The sequence below is a fragment of the Bubalus kerabau genome, chromosome 3, assembly GCF_029407905.1.
Source record: "Bubalus kerabau isolate K-KA32 ecotype Philippines breed swamp buffalo chromosome 3, PCC_UOA_SB_1v2, whole genome shotgun sequence".
NCBI lineage: Eukaryota > Metazoa > Chordata > Mammalia > Artiodactyla > Bovidae > Bubalus > Bubalus kerabau.
This window is the reverse complement of record NC_073626.1, coordinates 59,592,289-59,612,968: the sequence shown is the minus strand read 5'-3', so window position 1 is coordinate 59,612,968 and position 20,680 is coordinate 59,592,289. Positions and strand designations below refer to the sequence as shown.

Genomic DNA, 20,680 nt, shown 5'->3' with positions numbered 1-20,680 from the left:
TTTTTAAGCTACATTTTCCCTATCTTATTCTCATACTTTTATATTAGGATTTAAAACATATCCATAAAACAACTACATATAATACTAAAATTATACTAAAAATTCTGAAAATAAAAAGGCCTTTTGCATACAAACTATGAGCTCACAACACTTTCAGGCAGCAGCTCCAAAAGCCAGGTGCGCTCACTGTCACCAGCAGCAGCAGCGTCTGGGACTTCTAGGAATGCAAATTCTTAGGCCATCCTTTAAACTGACTAAACTGGAATTTGGAATGGGAGATCCACCTTTTAACAAGTCCTTGGATTTTGATTCAAGTGGTAAAGAATCCACCTGCCAGAAGACCTAAACAGACATTTCTCCAAAGAAGACAAACAGATGGCTTATAAACACATGAAAAGATGCTCAACATCACTCATTACTAGAGAAATGCAAATCAAACCACAATAAGGTATCATCTCACACAGTCAGAATAGCCATCATCAAAAAATCAACAATAAACACTGGAGAAGGTGAGGAGGAAAAGAACACTCTTGTATTGTTGGTGGGAATGCAAATCTAGAAAGATGGTACTGATGAACCTATCCACAGGGCAGCAGTAGAGACACAGACATAAAGAACAAACTTGTGGACACAGAAGGGAAGGAGAGGATGGGATGAACTGAAAGAGTAGCACTGAAACATATACATTGCCATATCTAAATTAGATAGCCAGTGTAAATTTGCTATATGACACAGGGAGCTCAAATCTGGTGCTCTGTGACAACCTGGGTGGGTGGGGAGATGGGGCAGGACGTGGGAGAGAGGTTCAAGAAGGAGGAGACATATATATCCATGACTGATTCATGTTGATATATGGCAGAAACCAAAAGAATATTGTAAAGCAATTATCCTCCAGTCAAAAATAAATAAATTAAAAAAAAAAGAAGAATCTGCCTGCCAACGCAAGAGACATGGGTTCAATCCCTGGGTCGAGAAGATCCCCTAGAGAAGGAAATGGCTACCCACTCCAGTATTCTTGCCTGGAAATTCCTATGGACAGAGGAGCCTGGTGGGCTACAGTCCATGGGGTTGCAAAAGAGTTGGACAGCACTGAGCAACTAAACAGAAACAGCAGCAACTTGTAAGAACCACTGCCTTTGGGGAATTTTGAAAAGGGTCCACAGCTAACACTGGACTAGTTAGGAATCACTAGTAGATCAGCAGTTCATTACCTTATGCTTCACGTTGGAATTACCAGAGAGCTTTAAAAATGCCTCAGACCTGCTCCAATATCTGATTAATGGTTCTGGGAGGTAAGTAAAGCCTGGGCACTGGGGTTTCTGAAAATCTCTCAGGTGATTCTAAAAGGCAGCCAAAGTTGAGAGCCACAGATCTAGGGGGTTACATTTTCAAAAGTTAAAGTTCCCTGAGTCTTAGGTTAAGCAATGTTTGTAAATGAGACATGAAAAGTTAGCCTTCAAGAAAAAGCCATAGCCAGAAGGAACAACAGAAAAACAAGAGTCCTCAACAAGCTTTCAGATTCCATCTCACAATTTAGCTAGCCGGAAAGATTCTCAGAAAGTTGTAGAGACTAGAACAACAGACTGAGAACACTGCACGCGCGTGCAGATCAGGCAGCAGGCAGGGTGCCAATGACCTTTTTATCATTAACTCTGATGGAAAAGAGGACCATAGAGCAAGGCTTTCAGTTTCATACTTCTCTGGGTATACAAACACGATGTCTGATGTTAGTAAGCCATGTAGTACCAGAGTAAGGACCCCCACCAGTCAGTTACAGGGAAGCTCCAAAGTATGACCAGGCTGGAGGGCTTCTAATGTAATTTTATTTTGAGAACACTGCCATGTTAAGTCGGAGAAGGCAACGGCACCCCACTCCAGTACTCTTGCCTGGAAGGTCCCATGGATGGAGGAGCCTGGTGGGCTGCCGTCTGTGGGGTTGCAAAGAGTCGGATACGACTGATGTGACTTAGCAGCCATGTTAAGAATAACAGAATGCCCTTTCAATGCAACTTTTCATACCTAGTTTATTTCCCTGGCATGATTTTAACTCTGTGTGTATTATTATTTTCAACAAAAATCAAAGATTAAATACTTTGACATTATTTGAAATGTGAAAAAATACAACAGTTAGCTTTCAAAATCAAGATACATACAAAATCCCATTACAAGAAGAACTGCTTCGTGTCCAGTCTGTAAATTTTACTCTTTCAAAGGCTACAAGATGTTTATTATCTAAAGTAGAATTTTCAGTAAATAATTTGTTAAATACTTACTGTGCATTCACTAGTTGCTATGGAAACGTTAAAAAGTAGTTGTTGCCTTTATAAACCATCTAACATACTTAGGCACATTTCATAATAACTGACAAGAATAAATGCCATATTTGCAGTAAAGTTTGAATGCACCAAGTCAATGAAGAAAGAAATCACATCAAACCATAGTGGTATTTAAGACTTTAAAAAGATAGGGTAGAACTTCAGTCTTTATTAAGGATGAATTTTATATGTAGAGTACATATGGGGCACTGTAGTTGGCAGAACTGATGGAAGAAAAGACATGTTTTTGTTAGTTTGTTTTAAAGGGGCAGGGCTGACAATATATTGCTGTTGTTCAGCTGCTAAGTTATATCCAACTCTTTGCGAACCCATGGACAGCAGCACGCCAGGCTTCCTTGTCCTTCACTATCTCCCAGAGTTTGCTCAAAACTCATGTCCATTGACTCAGTAATGCCATCCAATCATCTCGCCCTCTGTCGTCCCCTTCTCCTCTCTTCAGTCTTTCCCAGTATCAGGGTCTTTTCTAGTGAGTTGGCTCTTTGCATCAGGTAGCCTAAACACTGAAGCTTCAGCATCAGTCCTTTCAATGAATATTCAGGGTTGATTTCCTTTAGGATTGACTCCTTGCTATCCAAGGAATTCTCAAGAAACTTCTCCAGCACCGCAGTTTGAAGACATCAGTTCTTGGGCACTTGGCCTTCTTTATGGTCCAACTCTCACCTCTACATATGACTACTGGAAAAACCATAGCTTTCGACTATACAGACCTTTGTTAGCAAAGTGATATCTCTGCTTTTTAATATGCTGTCTAGGCTTGTCATATCTTTTCTTCCAAGGAGCAAGCTTCTTCCTTGCTCATCCTCTGTAGTCCCCTTCTCCTCTCTTCAATCTTTCCCAGTATCAGGGTCTTTTCCAGTGAGTTGGCTCTTTGCATCAGGTAGCCTAAACATTGAAGCTTCAGCATCAGTCCTTTCAATGAATATTCAGGGTTGATTTCCTTTAGGACTGACTCCTTGCTATCCAAGGAATTCTCAAGAAACTTCTCCAGCATCAGGGTCTTTTCCTATTTCTCCCCACAATCTTGATTCCAGCTTGTGATTCATCCTGCCCAGCATTTCACATGATGTACTCTGCAAGGAGATTCAACCAGTCCATTCTAAAGGAGATCAGCCCTGGGTATTCTTTGGAAGGAATGATGCTAAAGCTGGAACTCCAGTACTTTGGCCACCTCATGCGAAGAGTTGACTCATTGGAAAAGACTCTGATGCTGGGAGGGATTGGGGGCAGGAGGAGAAGGGGATGACAGAGGATGAGATGGCTGAATGGCATCACTGACTCAATGGACATGAGTCTGAGTGAACTCCAGGAGTTGGTGATGGACAGGGAGGCCTGGTGTGCTGCGATTCATGGGGTCGCAAAGAGTCGGACACGACTGAGCGACTGAACTGAACTGATCCACTAAGCACCCAGGCATCAGCAGCAGTGCTTGGCCTGAACACCTGCATTGTTTCCTAAAGTATACAATTCTAAAAACCTTACCTGAGTTTTTATCTAGGTGTGGATCTCTTTTCACAGGTTTTTTTTTTTTTTTTTTTTACCTGAAGTTGTTTTTCTTTGCTTATACATATGCTAGGTTTAAGAGGGGTTTGTTGTTGTTTTTAATTATGGTAAAGAAAGTAATCTTTAATTATATATGGCCATTTGTTTGATTTACTTCCCACTGAATAGTTATCATTTCTTTGTTGGGTTCCTAGTATCTTTCTTTCATTTTCATTACCTCACAACATTTGGTCTCATCATTATTATCCTTGTCCTTTCTTGGTGAGAGCTTGTCAAGTTTGTCCTCCACAGACACAACTTCGTATCTGTAATGTTAAATTCGACTCCTAATCTATGGCCTTCAAAGTGGAGTGTCAGGTTCTGCTATTGTGTCTTAGTTTCCAGTCAGCCTTCCTCATGTTAGCTGTTCCCCTGTGTAAACTGCTGCCCTTCATCTAAGCCTGTTGTCTCCTTACAGACTACCTTTCCTATTTTATTGAAGCCACATCATTTTACACGTTATTAAGTATGCCCAATGGTGTTTTGTTTGTTTTCATTTTTTCCTAGTTCATTTCACATTCACAGGGGGCTCTTTCTTCAGTGCTTCCAATTAAGCTCCTTCCCCTTGTTCTGCAGAATTCTTTCAGAGACTTCTCATTTTTCCCATGGTAACACTTCATCGACAAAAAAGGCACAATCAACTCAGGCTTAATACCCACCACTAACAAAGATGTAGATTGCCCTTGATCCTGTTCCTGACTACATGTGCTAATGGAAGCCCTTTTCCAAAATCATGTGCAGAATCTAAGCAATTCCAATGGATAGGGAGTTTGTGACTAGCAGATGCCAACTATTGCATGCAGAATGGATATACAAAAAGGTTCTGCTGTATAGCACAGTAACTATACTCAACATCCTGTGATAAACCATAATGGAAAAGAATATGAAAAAGAATGTACATATATGTGTAACTGAATCACTCTGCTGTACAGCAGAAATTAACACAGTATACTTCAACTATGCTTCAAAATAATAATTTATTTTAAAAAATCTAAGCAATTCCAAGTGCCCAAGAGACCTCATCTAGTGTGTGGTCTTCCTAGAAGAAGGGAGACTTTTCCCACCGACAAAATCTTTGAAACACTTAACAAGTTCAAACACTGAAATTTCACCCTTCAGCTTCCTACTACCTTCTTAAATCCTATCTTTTCCTGCCATAAAGACCCACTGTGATCTCTCACTTTCAAAGTTTGTCTTTGTCAGTGTCATACATTTGAACAGTTCTTCTGTAATTATTTCATGTTTTCTCCAACTCCTTATGAAGTTGTTCAAGGCTAGTGACATCTAAGACTTATTTATTTTGCATCTGTGTTATTACAAGGTTTTTCAATTGACAGAAATGTACTTTCAGAGAATGTTACAAAGTATCCACACACTTTCACTAAGGTGAGATTTTGTGCAGTACATATAATTTAGGTAACCACATCCTATACAGAGTCTAAAAAGACCTCAACATTCCAGTTTCTTTCATGAAACTGGTGAAAGCAATCAGTTCACTTGTAAGTAGAAAAAGGGCTCTACAAAAGAAAAAAGACTCAATCATTTTTGTCAGCTAAAGTGAAGTGAAAGTTACTCAGTCGTGTCCCACTCTTTGCGACCCCATGGACTATACAGTCCATGGAATTCTCTAGGCCAGAATTCTGGAGTGGGCAGCCTTTCCCTTCTCCAAGGGATCTTCCCAAACCAGGGATCGAACCCAGGTCTCCCACATTGCAGATGGACTCTTTACCAGCTGAGCCACAAGGGAAGCTCAAGAATACTGGAGTGGGTAGCCTATCCCTTCTCCAGTGGATCTTCCTGACCCAAGAATCAAACAGGGGTCTCCTGCATTGCAGGTAGATTCTTTACCAAATGAGCTATCAGGGAAGCCCATTTGTCAGCTTAAAAACTTACTAATTGAAGAAGCAGAAATAGCATATAACATAGTCTTCTGAGAAAAGCAAATATTACACCCCAAACCTGCAAGGCTCCAAATATGATTTTGTTTCAACAAGTTCTATTTTATTACATTCATCATCTCACTTGTATTTAATAATCAACTTTTTTTTAATACCACTCACACAACAATGATGAGAATGAGCAGGCTACTTACCCCACCCATTGTAATTCCATGAATAAGTGCAATATATGGTTTCTGGCAAGAATCTAAAAGAAATGGAGCTGTAATTAGTCACAATGTTTAAAATACATTTGCTTTTTCCAAAAATCACAAGTTACATGAACTGTGAAATATCAAGTAGACTAAATATACAGCTTATAATAAACATGTTTTTTAAAACATCAATTCATATACAATCCTAATCAGCTATTCATTGTTATTAAATAACTCAATACCTCAATTTGAAACAAATGAAAGACCATATAATTCAGCTATTGAGAAAAACAATGTTTCCCTTGTAAGTCATGAATGTTTATCTAACACAGCTGTATTTTAAAGAACATAATTTGTTTTTATGCATCTAAAGAAGCATCTGGATATAAAGAGAAGTGCAGCATACAGGAAAAAGCATGGACTGAGAGTGAGAAGACCCAAATTGTAGTCTCTGCTTTGTCATTAACTGGCAATTCAACAATATTCAATATATATGTTGGTATTAAATACTTATTGCTGCTGTTGTTCAGTCACTAAGTCATGTCCAACTCTAGCAACCCCATGAACTGCAGCATGCCAGGCTTCCCTGTCCTTCATTGTCTCCCAGAGTTTGCTCAAACTCATGTACATTGATTTAATGATGTTATCTAACCATCTCTCCAGTGACAGAATGTGGTCCACTGAAGAAGGGAATGGCAAACCATTTCAGTCTTCTTGCCTTGAGAGCCCCAAAAGCAGTATGAAAAGGCAAAAATATGACACTGGAAGATGAACTATGGGCAAGAATCCCTTAAAATATATGGAGTAGCCCTCAGAGTCAACAAAGGAGACCAAAATTTAGTGTTTGGGTGCAATCTCAAAAATGACAGAATGATCTCTGTTTCTAAGCCAAACATTCAATATCACAGTAATCCAAGTCTATGCCCCAACCACTAATGCTAAAGAAGCTGAAGTTGAACAGTTCTATGCAGACCTACAAGACCTTCTAGAACTAACACCAAAAAAAAAAGATGTCCTATTCATCATAGGGAACTGGAATGCAAAAATAGGCAGTCAAGAGATACCTGGAGCAACAGGCAAGTGGTCCTTTTCATCATAGGGGACTGGAATGCAAAAGTAGGTGGTCAAGAGATACCTGGAGCAGCAGGCAAGTTTGGCTTTGGAGTACAAAATGAAGCTGGGCAAAGGTTAACAGAGTTTTGCTAGGAGAACGCACTAGTCATAGCAAACACCTTCTTCCATACACAAGAGACAACTCTACATATGGACATCACCAGATGGTGAATACCAAAACCAGATTGATTATATTCTTTGCAGCCAAGATGGAGAAGCTCTATACAGTCAGCAAAAACAAGACTGGGAGCTGACTGTGGCTCAGATCATAAACTCCTTATTGCAAAATTCAGATTTAAATTAAAGAAAGTAGGGAAAACTACTAGGCCATTCAGGTATGACCTAAATCAAATCCCTTATGATTATACAGTGGAAGTGACAAATAGATTCAAGGGATTAGATCTGATAGACAGAGTGCCCGAAGAACTACGGAGAGAGGTTCATGACATTGTACAGGAGGCTGTGATCAAAACCATCGCCAAGAAAAAGAAATGCAAAAAGGCAAAATGGTTGTCTGAAGAGGCCTTACAAATAGCTAAGAAAAGAAGACAAGCAAAAGGCAAAGGAGTAAAGGAAAGATACATTCATCTGAATGCAGAGTTTCAAAGAACAGGAAGGAAAGATAAGAAAGCCTTCCTCAGTGATCAATGCATAAAAATAGAGGAAAACAACAGAATGGGAAACACTAGAGATCTCTTCAAGAAAATTACAGATAAAATACCAAGGGCACATTTCACGCAAAGATGGGCTCAATAAAAGACAGAAACGGTATGGACCAAACAGAAGCAGAAGATATTAAGAAGAGGTGGCAAAAATATACAGAAGAACTATACAAAAAACATCTTAATGACACAGATAACCATGATGGTATGATGACTCACCTAGAGCCAGACATCCTGGAGTGCGAGCTCAAGTGGGCCTTAGGAAGCATCACTATGAACAAAGCTAGTGGAAGTGATGGAATTCCAGCTGAGTTATTTCAAGTCCTAAAAGATGATGCTGTTAAAGTGCTGCACTCAATATGCCAGCAAATTTGGAAAACTCAGCAGTGGCCACAGGACTGGAAAAGGTTAGTTTTTCATTCCAATCCCAAAGAAAGGAAATGCCAAAGAATGCTCAAACTAGCACTCAGTTGTACTCATCTCATACGCTAGCAAAATAATGCTAAAAATTCTCCAAGCTAGGCTTCGACAGTATGTGAACCAAGAACTTCCAGATGTTCAAGCTGGATTTAGAAAAGGCAGAGGAACCAGAGATCAAATTGCCAATATCTGCTGGATCATTGAAAAAGCAAGAGAATTCCAGAAAAACATCTACTTCTGCTTCATTGACTAAGCTAGAGCCTTTGACTGTGTGGATCACAACAAACTGGAAAATTCTTCAAAAGATAGGAATACCAGACCACCTTATCTGCCTCCTGAGAAATCTGTATGCAGGTCAATAAGCAACAGTTAGAACCGGACATGGAACTGGTTCCAAATTGGTAAAGGAGTATGTTAAGTCTGTATATTGTCACCCTGCTTATTTAACTTATATGCAGAGAACATCATACAAAATGCTGTGCTGGATTAAGCACAAGCTGGAATCAAGATGCCAGGAGAAATATCAATAACCTCAGATATGCAGATGACACCACCCTTATGGCAGAAAGCAAAAAGGAACTAAAGAGCCTTTTGATGAAAGTGAAAGAAGAGAGTGAAAAAGCTGGCTTAAAACTCAACATCCAAAAAACAAAGATGACGGCATCCAGTCCCATCACTTCATGGCAAATAGATGGGAAACAAGGGAAACAATGAGAGACTTTATTTTCTTGGGCTTCAAAATCACTGCAGATAGTGACTACATCCATGAAATTAAAAGATGCTTGACTCTTGGAAGAAAAGCTATGACCAACCTAGACAGCATACTAAAAAGCAGAGACATTACTTTGCCAACAAAGGTCTGTCTAGTCAAGGCTATGGTTTTCCCAGTAGTCATGTACAGATTTGAGAGTTGGACCCCAAGAAAGCTGAGCACTGAAGAATTGATGCTTTTGAACTGTGGTGTTGGAGGAGACTCTCAAGAGTCCCTTGGACTGCAAGGAGATCCAACCAGTCCATCCTAAAGGAAATCAGTCCTGAATATTCATTGGAAGGACTGATGCTGAAGCTCCAATACTCTGGCCACCTGATGTGAAGAACTGACTCTTTGGAAAAGACCCTGATGCTGGGAAAGATGGAAGGTAGGAGAAGAAGGGGACGACAGAGGATGGGATGGTTGGATGGCATCACCTATTGAATGGACATGAGTTTGAGCAAGCTCTGGAAGTTGGTGATGGACAGGGAAGCTTGGCAAGTTGCAGTCCATGGGGTCACAAAGAGTCAGACACAACTGAGTGACTGAAATGAACCATCTCATCCTCTGCCACCCCGTTCTCCTTCTCTCAATCTTTCCCAGAATCAGGGTCTTTTTCCAGTGAGTTGGCTCTTCACATCAGGTGGCTTCAGCTTCAACATCAGTCCTTCCAATGAACATTCAGGATTGATTTCCTTTAGGATAGACTGGTTTGATCTCTTCCTGTCCAAGGGACTCTCAAGAGTCTTCCAGCACCATAGTTTGAAAGCATCAATTCTTCAGCTAATGGCACCCCACTCCAGTACTCTTGCCTGGAAAATCCCATGGGCAGAGGAGCCTGGTAGGCCGCCGTCTAGGGGGTCGCTAAGAGTTGGACACGACTGAGCAACTTCACTTTCACTTTTCACTTTCATGCATTGGGGAAGGAAATGGCACCTCACTCCAGTGTTCTTGCTTGGAGAATCCCAGGGATGGGGGAGCCTGGTGGGCTGCCATCTATGGGGTCGCACCGAGTCGGACATGACTGAAGCGACTTCACAGCAGCAGCAGCCTTCTTTATGGTCCAGCTCTCATATTCATACATGACTACTGGAAAAACCATAGCTTTGACTATACAGGCCTTTGTTGGCAAGGTGATGTCTCTACTTATATACTGGCATTTCCATATATGTACACATTTGTGTACATATATATACACATAAGCTATATGTATATATGCCTATCATACATGTCTATATCATGTATATGATACATAGATACGTTTTCTCATCTATTAAATGAGACTTGCCTCAGAAGTTCCTTCCAGCTCAAAAATTCTGCAAACTTTTACTCTGCTCCTTTCCCTTTTTTGTTTTTCCTTCCTCTGAGAGAGGGAGTCACCCACAACATAAACATATCCATCACTGTACTTCTACTACAGTTTGTTGCCAATATAACTTCCTTACCAAAGACCAATATAAAATTTCAGTTTTGATCCATCTAGCAATTCTGTAAATATTCCCAACCTGCCAAATAAACCACCAAAGTCCAGTTTTAACTTCACATACACAAGCATGTCCACAGCCCTCAATTTTTAACTATAATTCCCTAGAAACAATAGAAACTAACGTCTCTATTGATAGGGATGGCTACTGCTACTGCTAAGTCGCTTCAGTCGTGTCCAACTCTGTGCGACCCCATAGATGGCAGCCCACCAGGCTCCACCGTCCCTGGGAGTCTCCAGGCAAGAACACTGGAGTGGGTTGCCATTTCCTTCTCCAATGCATGAAAGTGAAAAGTGAAAGTGAAGTCACTCAATCGTGATGGGGTGGAGATACATACAAATTCACCATTTCAGCTACAGATGCATATATTTTAGTTATAAAGTATTAAAAGCTAACTGATGCAGGACACAAGGCCAAAATTTGTCAAATTCCTTAATGATTAAGATAGGTCATTATAATGTACAGAAATTATGTCTGGAAGGCCTTCTCTTGTATATTAATATTTTACCAAACTCTTTTCTTCTTTTTTTCCCAAACTCTTTTAAAACTAGAGGTTTTATCCCCTCTTTTATTTAGTATAGCAGCAGCAGCACTAATATACCAGCCAACAGCCAAATATAGTTAGATTAATTACAATTAAACAAAGGTAAAATTAGGCTTATTGATCACAAGTAGCCCCATTCCAAGTGCTTGTTAGTCACGTGTAACTAGCAGTGGCCATATTACTTAGCACAGAAGCAGAATATTTTCATCATTCCCGGAAGTACTGTTGGACAGTGCTGGTAAGAATTTTTAGAATGAATAAAACATTCTAAGTGAATCTGATCTGTATAATTTTACAGATTATGAAAGAAATGCAAGCTCTCCACTAAAAGTGGCTCACTTAAATTGGGAAACAGCCTCTTTTCTCCACTGCTACTTCAAAGACACTGAAATTCTAGAAAATAAATTTCTTTTAATATATATCCAAGTTCAAAGCCAAACAAGGGAAATCCCCAAGTGCCAGAAACATACAAGAAACTCAAAGTTAATAGCTGTATGGACGCTACAGCCAAAGATTATGAGCGAGGGTGTGTGTATCTGTTCTGAATCAGGAAGAAATTCTAGGCCACACAGAACATGCAATGAGCTACCTACATAAAGCCTTATAGTAATAAGAGCTATGTGGTTTGTGAAACATAGCTAGGAAAACTCTATCTGCTGATGCTGGGACTCAGTAAGTCCCTGCCCAGGAGAGAAGAGAAAAAAGTCAGAAAAAGTGGATGCTCAAGTACTGGACCATTGCAACTGAACAAACAAAAGAAAGTACCCCGAACAACTCTGGAATAGAAATAATGTCTGTTACTTGGTAAAAAAGCATTTACAAAAAGATTATACTAAAGAATGAAATTTTAAAAGCTTTCCCATGTACATCAGAAATAAGACAACACTATAATCATTCAGTATTATAACAGAGGTTCTAGCCAAATGTAACAAGAAAAGTCATAAATATAAGGACTGGAAAGAGATGGGGAAAAGTCATGTGCAGAGGGTAGAATTACCTATATAGAAAAGCCAAGATAATCTACAGAAACATCTTTAGAACTAACAACAAATTTCAGCAGGGTTGCTGGTTATAAAAACAAAATACTAAAATCAAAAATATTTCTATATGCTAGAAATAGTCAATTAGGAAATGTAACAAGTAACAAAACATAAACTATTTAAGAATAACACTTAAAAAAATATTTTTATCAGCAAGATCTTTATAGAGAAAATTACAAAACATGAAAGGACATGAAAGTCAATCTGATGAAAATGTGCTAAAACTGGTTTATGGTGATGTCTGCATAAGTTTACTAAACATCGAAATAATTTTAAGATCCTTTTGGAAAATCAAGTCCAAGAGTAGCCAAGACAATCCTAAAAGAAAACAAGGGTAACTTTTCCTACCACACAGAGATGTATCTTAAAGCCGTAATAATTTTAACACTATAGTTTCATCATAACTACAAATAGACCAGTGAATAAAGTTGTCCGGAAACAGATCTGATCACAAAGAAGAACTTGATATATGACAGAAGTATCATTAAAACCAGTGAGGAAGACAAAGCCTTTTCAGTCAAAGACATTACACATCTAGTTTTCTAAAAAGAAAATAAAAGATGTCACATGCAAAAAAAATCCAAGTACATTAAGGACTTAGAGTATAAAAAACAAACTATTAAAAGAAGATATAAAAGAACATCTTAAATACTCCCATGCTATTTTTTTTTTTTTAGTGCAAAAGAACATAAATCATAAAGGAAAAAATGCATACATTTCATCTCAAACAAAAACTTGTATATATGAAAAGATAAAGTAGCAGATTGAGAGAAGTGTGTTTACATAAAGACCTATAAAATCAATTAAGAAAAAAATGATCCATAAGAAAGAAAAACAAAGGATGAAACTGAAAAGAAAATCTAAATGATTAACATAAAATACCTTCTACCTCATGCACTTACAATGAAGCACAAATTAAACCACAGTAAGATATCAAGCACGCAAAGTTTAAAAACAAACAAATGACAGCAATGACGTGCAGATAATACAGTTATGTAAAGTCTAAAAATAAAATAAAATTTAAAAAAATAAATAAATAAATACCAAAAAAAAAAAAAAAAAAGAAAATCAAGTCTTGTACTTTGGAGAGGAATATGGAAACACACTGAGAGGTATGAACTATGACCCATCCATTTGGCTTCTATTATTTCTAGAAACTTCTGCACATGGGCACCAAGGATTTACATATAAGGATGTAACAATCTGTATTAATAAAAATTTGAAATAATCTAAAATATCCATTAATGTCAAATAGGTAAGTAATACTGGGTAGCTGAATAATATAGAACAGTTACATTCCATGCTATTAAAAAAACAACTTTTGGCATAGGCAAAAGAAAGTACTTATGAAAATTTCAAAAACATGAAATAATACTACTTCTGTTCATAAATATATAGTAAAAATATAACATACAGCCTAATCTAATGTGCTAAAAATTAATGACAATGGTTTCTTCTGAGGAGGGATCAGGCTGCTTCTTGAGAAAGAAATGGTACTGAAGCAAGCAAGGAAGTAGACTGGACAGTAATTTTAAAAATTCATAGTATTCTATTTAATTTAAATAAGTTTCAAAACATCAAACAGAAATAAAATATAGAGGTATATTCATTCTGAGCTGGTGGTTATACAAGTATTCACTATATTATCCACTGTAATTTAACATTTGAAACACATGCTTGATAAAAGTAACTACTACTTCACTTCCAATGAAATCTGGAATGATGACTATAAAGAAATTTCATCCCAGAGTTTCTCAGGAATTAGGAAACGATACTTCATTTTATAGAGAAAACTGCGACCCTATTTTTTTGTTTTCCAAGAAACCCAACCATATGATCAGAATCCATGATTTCATGTTGATTATAGGGCAAACAGTAGTTAAACCTGACTGTAGGCTCCAGACTCCTCTGTCCATGGAATTCGCCAGGCAAGAATACTGGAGTGGGTAGCCATTCCCTTCTGCAGGGGATCTTCCCAAGCTAGGGACAGAACCTGGGTCTCCATCACTGCAGGCAGATTCTTCACCATCTGAGTCACCAGGGAAGCCCATTTAATAATAAAGTGTGAATTGCTCTGGAATGAGCAGTCAGACTTTGTCAGCAAAGTAATGTCTCTGCTTTTTAATATGCTGTCTAGGTTGGTCATAGCCTTTCTTCCAAGGAGCAATGCTTGCTTCCAAGGAGAAAGCATTAAAAGACATTTCATGGCTACAGTAACTAACTGCAGTGATTTTGGAAACCCCAAAAATAAAGTCTCTCACTGTTTCCATTGTTTACCCATCTATTTGCCATGAAGTGATGGGACCAGATGCCATGATCTTAGTTTTTCGAACCTTGAGTTTTAAGCCAGCTTTTTCACTCTCCTCTTTCACTTTCATAAAGAAGCTCTTTAGTTCCTTTTTGCTTTCTGCCATAAGGGGGGATGTCATCTGCATATCTGAGGTTATTGATATTTCTCCCGGCAATCTTGATTCCAGCTTGTGCTTCATCCAGCCCAGCATTTCCCATGATGTACTCTGCATATAAGTTAAATAAGCAAGGTGACAATATACAGCCTTGATGTACTCCTTTCCCAATTTGGAGCCAGTCTGTTGTTCCATGTCCGGTTCTAACTGTTGCTTATTGACCTGCATACAGATTTCCCAGGAGGCAGATTAGGTGGTCTGGTACTCCCATCTCTTTCAGAATTTTCCACAGTTTGTTGTGATCTACACAGTCAAAAGCTTTGGCATAATCATTAAAGCAGAAGTAGATGTTTTTCTGGAATTCTCTTGCTTTTTCAATAATCCAACAGATGTTGGCAATTTGATCTTTGGTTCCTCTGCCTTTTCTAAATCTAGCTTGAACATCTGGAAGTTCACAGTTCACACAATGTTGAAGCCTACCTTGGAGAATTTTGAGCATTACTTTGCTAGTGTGTAAGATGAGTGCATTTGTGCAGTAGTTTAAGCATTCTTTGGCATTGCCTGTCTTTTAGATTGGAATGAAAACTGACCTTTTAAAGCCGTGTGGCCACTTCCGAGTTTTCCAAATTTGCTGGCATATTGAGTGCAGCCTTTAACAGCATCATCTTTTAGGATCTGAAATAGCTCATCTGGAATTCCATCACCTCCACTAGCTTTGTTCGTGATTACTTTGCCAAGAAAGGCCCATCTAGTCAAAGCTATGGTTTTTCCAGTAGTCATGTACGGATATGAGAGTTGGATCATAAAGAAAGCTGAGTGCTGAAGAACTGATGCTTTTGAACTGTGAAGTTGGAGAAGACTCTTGAGAGTCCCTTGGACTGCAAGGAGATCAAACCAGTCAATCCTAAAGGAAATCAACCCTGAATATTCACTGGAGGGACTGATGCTGAAGCTGAGCCTGCAATACGTTGACTACCTGATGCAAAGAACTGGCTCCAGGGAAAGCAGGAAGAGAAGGGGATGACAGAGGATGAAATGGTTAGACGGCATCACCGACTCAATGGACAGGAGTTTGAGCAAGCTCCAGGAGTTGGTGATGGACAGGGAAGTCTGGCGTGATGCAGTCTACGCGGTCACAGAGAGTCGGACACAACAGGGTGACTAAACTGAGCAGTCAGGCTAATTGAGTTCATTTCTGTCACTAAGTATATAAAAGACTAAATAAAGCATGTTGACTACATTTTAATAACTCATTCTATGCAGCTTTTGTCTTCATTCCATTTTCAAAGCTCTCAGCAGAGCACACATACCAATGGCGTTGTTCAGAATATATTCCTCTCGGAAAAAATCTTGAAGCATTTTCTGGTTTGTATTTCTAGCTTCTGAAAGTGCTAAAATATGAGAAAAGAAAAAAAAAGGATTACAAATATAAAAAAGTGTTTTCCAGTCAATACAGTCAGATAAATTCAAAATACTGTGACAGAAAGTACCAAAGGGAAAGTCTAGAATCATTTCTTAAGGTTCTGAGGTCACCCATACCACAGACATCTTATAGTCAGCCCCAAATCCATAGTCCAATGTCAAAACTTCAAGGCAAAAATTCTTATTTAGAACAACTTACAAGGTGCTATAAATTTTAAGTTATATATTGGTACCAAATACATATTATTTTGACTATTTTCTATAGCACCTGAATAAACATTTGCTGTATACATGTTTTCTTTGACAACATATCTTAACACAAATACATTATACAGGGAATTCCCTGGCAGTCCAGTGGTTAGGACCCACACTTCCACTGCAGGGGGCACAGTCCCTGGTGGTGGAACTAAGATCCCACAAGCTGTGCAGCATGGCCAAAAAAAAGTACATTATATGCATACACACAAATAAATGCACACATGTGGGCATGCACACACAGAGTTCTATATATTCTAACTAGTTAAATACGTCTGTCATATTCATTTCATGGAACATTTGCTGAGCATCTACTAGGTACCATGCACTATTTTCAGTGCTTTTATAAGACAGCTGCCTGGAGTTCAGACTAGTAAGACAGACTATTAAAATATACTCCCTGTGCCATGCCCACTCTAAGGTTGGGATGCGACAGAAATGGAAGCAGAAGAGATAATGATTAAAAGAAGGCTTTCCAGAAGAGAGACATCTGAGCCAAATGTGAACAATAGGTAAGGGTTTCCTAGAAAATGATGGCAGTGGGGGGCTGGGGGCTCTGAGTAGACAAAGGAGTATCTACAATGGCAAACAGGCGAGAAAAAATAAAATCATGAAATAAGTAAAGAAAAAGAAGTAGTTTTAAAAGACTAAAGGAGAATGGTAAAAGGTGAGGCTCGAGAGGTAAATGAGATAGTAATATTCTTATTATATTTTCATGGATATTAATAAATAAGGATGTTAAAATCAATGGTTTCATTTCTGTTGCAATTTTCTGTTATCCAGAGTTCACACCCACTACACTCTTACTATGGTCAATGTCAAAACTGCCGTCAAAACTCTCTTCCATATACTACCAAGTGCATATGCTTTTCCTGTCTTTAAGTCCTATGAAAATTACCTGCTGCTGCTAAGTTGCTTCAGTCGTGTCCGACTCTGTGTGACCCCATAGCCGGCAGCCCACCAGGCTCCTCTGTCCCTGGGATTCTCCAGGCAAGAACACTGGAGTGGGCTGCCATTTCCTTCTCCAACGCACGCATGCATTCGAAGTCGCTTCAGTTGTGTGCAACTCTGTGCAACCCTATGGACAGCAGCCCACCAGGCTCCTCTGTCCACAGGATTCTCTAGGCAAGAATACTGGAGTGGGTTGCCATTTCCTTCTCCATGAAAATTACCTACTAAAATATAAACTAAATATATATACATGTTTCTTCTTTTATGAGAAACAGCTGCATAAAAATTGGTGACTATTAGATTTTTAGACAAACTTCAGAACTGATAAAGCTTTCTTCAAAATGTTCTAACCAAATATTGACTTCTTCTCCTGTTTTTTTTTTTTTAAAAGATTGGGAACTCCCTGATGGTCCAGTGATTAGGAGTCAGAGTTCACTGTCATGGCCCAGGTCCAATCCCTGGTCAGGGAACTACCCACAGGCCATGCAGTGCAGCCAAATTAATTAATTAATCGTTAAAAGTGAAATTAAAAAGATAAAAATTTTTAAAAAGGTTTGCTATTGAGCCTCATTCTGAGGCTTTCACTGATAAAATCCCTAAAACTCTTATCTATTATCTTTTTTCATTTCTTACCAATTCTAAAAGAAAAGGAGTACAAATTGCATTGCTGGTGAAATAAATCTCTTTTACTTCAGAAATCCTCTGAGATTGTCTTCTAATCTTATTCTAATCAATTATTAATAGTTCCATATAAATTAAATGATGTTTTAGTAATATCATTAAAACATTTTTTTTCAGAGTGCTCACTTACTGTCTCGGACTATGATGTTTAAAGAAACCAAATTTCTTGGAATTGAGATCTGTTACTTAATACATGTAAATGAGAATAATTCTAGAATTTGTAAATGTATTTTCCAAACAGCAATATAAAATTAAAACTCATACGCACAAATAGAAGATGCTGAAATCAACACATAAGGCTCTGCTCATTTGTAAACTGACAGGATCAAAGGCCCAACTCTAGAGCAAACGTTAATTCTAGGCTGAAAAACAGTGTTTTAAAAATATTTCAGTTGTAGGCAAAACAATAAATTCAAAAACAATTCAGTTAACAAGTCAGTCTAGGGCTTCTCTGATGGCTCAGACAGTAAAGAATCTGCCTACAGTGTAGGAGAGACCTAGGCTCTATCCCTGGGTCAGGAAGATCCCCTGGAGAAGGGAATGGCTACCCACGCCAGTATTCTTGCCTGGAGACTTCTACAGACAGAGGAGCCTGGTGGGCTACAGTCCACAGGGTCACAAAGAGTCAGACATGACTGAGCAACTAACACTTTCACTATGCAAAGGGCATCAGTTTGATCTCTGGTCTGGGAAGATCGCATATGCAGTGGGACAACTAAGCCAGTGCGCTCTAGGGCCCAAGAACCGCAATTACTGAGCCCATGTGCAGCAACTACTGAAGCCCACATGCCCTAGCGCTCACGCTCTGCAAGAGAAGCCACCACAAGAAGGAGCCCAAGCACCACAACTAGAGTAGACCCCGCTCACCGCAACTGGAGAAAGCCCACAGCAAGAAAGACCCAGCACAGCCAAAACCGTCTAAGCAGCTGAAAATTTCAAAGTGAGATTTTAAGATTCAGTTCCTTTAATAGATATTCGAAATTATGTCCTGAATCGAGCTTGTTTCTTTCTATTCCAAATGTAATGGTTTACATAAAATTATAAATTCAGCAAACAGAATAACCCTAACATCGTCTTAACACAATACAAAAAAATCAAATATAAAAAATAAAACACTAAAAAAAAAATTCCAGGAGCCTACAAACTCAACATTTCTTCTCTCTTTTGTCCTTTAACTGTTAAATGTGTACAGACTGACGTAAATAATTAGCAAGATAAGGAAAATTAACCTTTTTTACTATCTCAACGTGTGTATTTAAACATAAAAACATTGATAATATAAACAGTATAAATACTATATTAAGTGCATTCTTGCTTTGGGATCATGAACAGTGGGAAAGCACAGACAAAGTCATAGATATATGTAAGAGTACGTTATATCTGGAGAATGGCAAGTACTCAACATAGCCAGATTGTCAGGCCTATGAGTGTTTAGGGAGAGGAAGCCAAGTTAGAACCAGGAAGCATTTCTGGTAAACCGCCTAAACAAAGGGCTTCCCAGGTGGCTCAGTGGTAAAGAATCTGCCTTCCAATGCAGGAGATGTGGGTTCAGTCCCTGGGTGGGGAAGATCCCCTGGAGGAGGGCATGGCAATCCAATCCAGTATTCTTGCCTGGAGAATCCCACGGACAGAGGAGCCTGGTGAGCTACAGTCCATGGGGTCGCAAAGAGTCAGACACAACTGAGCGACTGAGCATGCATGCATGCATACCTGTGATAAACTGAGCTGCTTAATAACAGCTATTCAAAAATAAAAAGTCAATTCACATACCATAAATTAGACATTTTGTTCAAGATGATTAGGGGAAATAAAGTATTTAGGTGAAAGGGAGCAATGTTTTTACCTCTGATATCACCTCCAGCACAGAAAGCCTTTCCACCAGCTCCCTTTATGATGATCAGGAAAGTTTTTGGATCTTGTTCCCACTTCTAGTCAAATGTAAAAGAAGATGGTATAAGCATATTATAAATACAAACTCATGACCTGTGGCTGATTCACATTGAGGTTTGAGGGTTTTTCTGCTTTACAGAAAAAAATTCTGTAAAGCAATTATTCATCAATTAAAAAAATAAATTACAAAAATGAATGAGATATATCCATATACACATAAACACATATGTGTATATATAGACATATATGGATATATGCAAAGCATAAGCTTTATAAAGCATATCCAGAAGAATGGATTCTAACTTCATTTTCTTTTCTGACATAAATTAGAAGCTATTCCAAAGTTGCTAAATGAGTACATTTTGTGATCCGTATTTGATAATGACAACTTTGATACCAAGGTGAAAAAAATATGGGCCTAATAATGTTATGTTACATAAGCTTATAAATCTGATAAACAAATCAGCCCAGAGATTGCAGATAAACAGCAGTAATCTTTCTACTGTGGTGATAAAGGCTCTGTCCTACTGACAAATTTGTAAATAACAGAGTGGAAACACTTTTCCTGATCAAATCCGGAAGTGTTCTGGGGTTGGTAAGGACAGCTAATAAATAAGCAGGATGAAAGAATCAAGAGCCAATGGATATTGAAAAGGCTAGAACAATGGACTAAATAAAAAATTAGTTTACCAGAGTCAGAAGAATTAACCGGGGTTCCATGAATTCTACACTAGAGAATAAAAATATACAAGATAAAGAAGAGATGTACCTGGGAAGAGGTGGTTGTCCAACAGGTTAATGCAATACTGGATTACATTAATGGAAATATGGTATTCTAACATGGAAGTTTCTACTTTTCTTCCCCTTTAACCTGGAACACCTGGTTTATTCCTCTATATCACACTTAAGTACATATTATAAGGTGGCCCAAACAGATAAAGAATGGAAGACTCATCAAATGAAGAATTAAGGAACTGGTGAGCAGGGGAGAACTCATCTTTAACCCCTATGTGGCCAAGTGTATCAGGTATACTATTTCACTTCATCTTTACAACAATTCTATGAATTACCATCCCTGTTTCACAGCTGAGGAAA

The 20,680-nt window shown here is 38.5% G+C and overlaps 1 protein-coding gene across 12 annotated transcripts in view; it reads right to left on the bottom strand.

The window, feature by feature from the left end:
* Positions 1–20,680, bottom strand: part of HIBCH (3-hydroxyisobutyryl-CoA hydrolase) — a 117,188-nt gene that overhangs the window by 66,427 nt on the left and 30,081 nt on the right. For all 12 annotated transcript variants that reach the window (XR_008711726.1, XR_008711728.1, XR_008711727.1 and 9 more), the window contains 3 exons: positions 19,539–19,623; positions 15,697–15,777; positions 5,968–6,020 (listed from right to left, as the gene is read on the bottom strand). Coding sequence is in view for 9 of the 12 variants with exons in the window: in XM_055571942.1 (XP_055427917.1) it covers positions 5,968–6,020; positions 15,697–15,777; positions 19,539–19,623 (219 nt within the window). In the remaining 3 variants the exon portion in view is untranslated. The remainder of the gene's footprint in view (positions 1–5,967; positions 6,021–15,696; positions 15,778–19,538; positions 19,624–20,680) is intronic.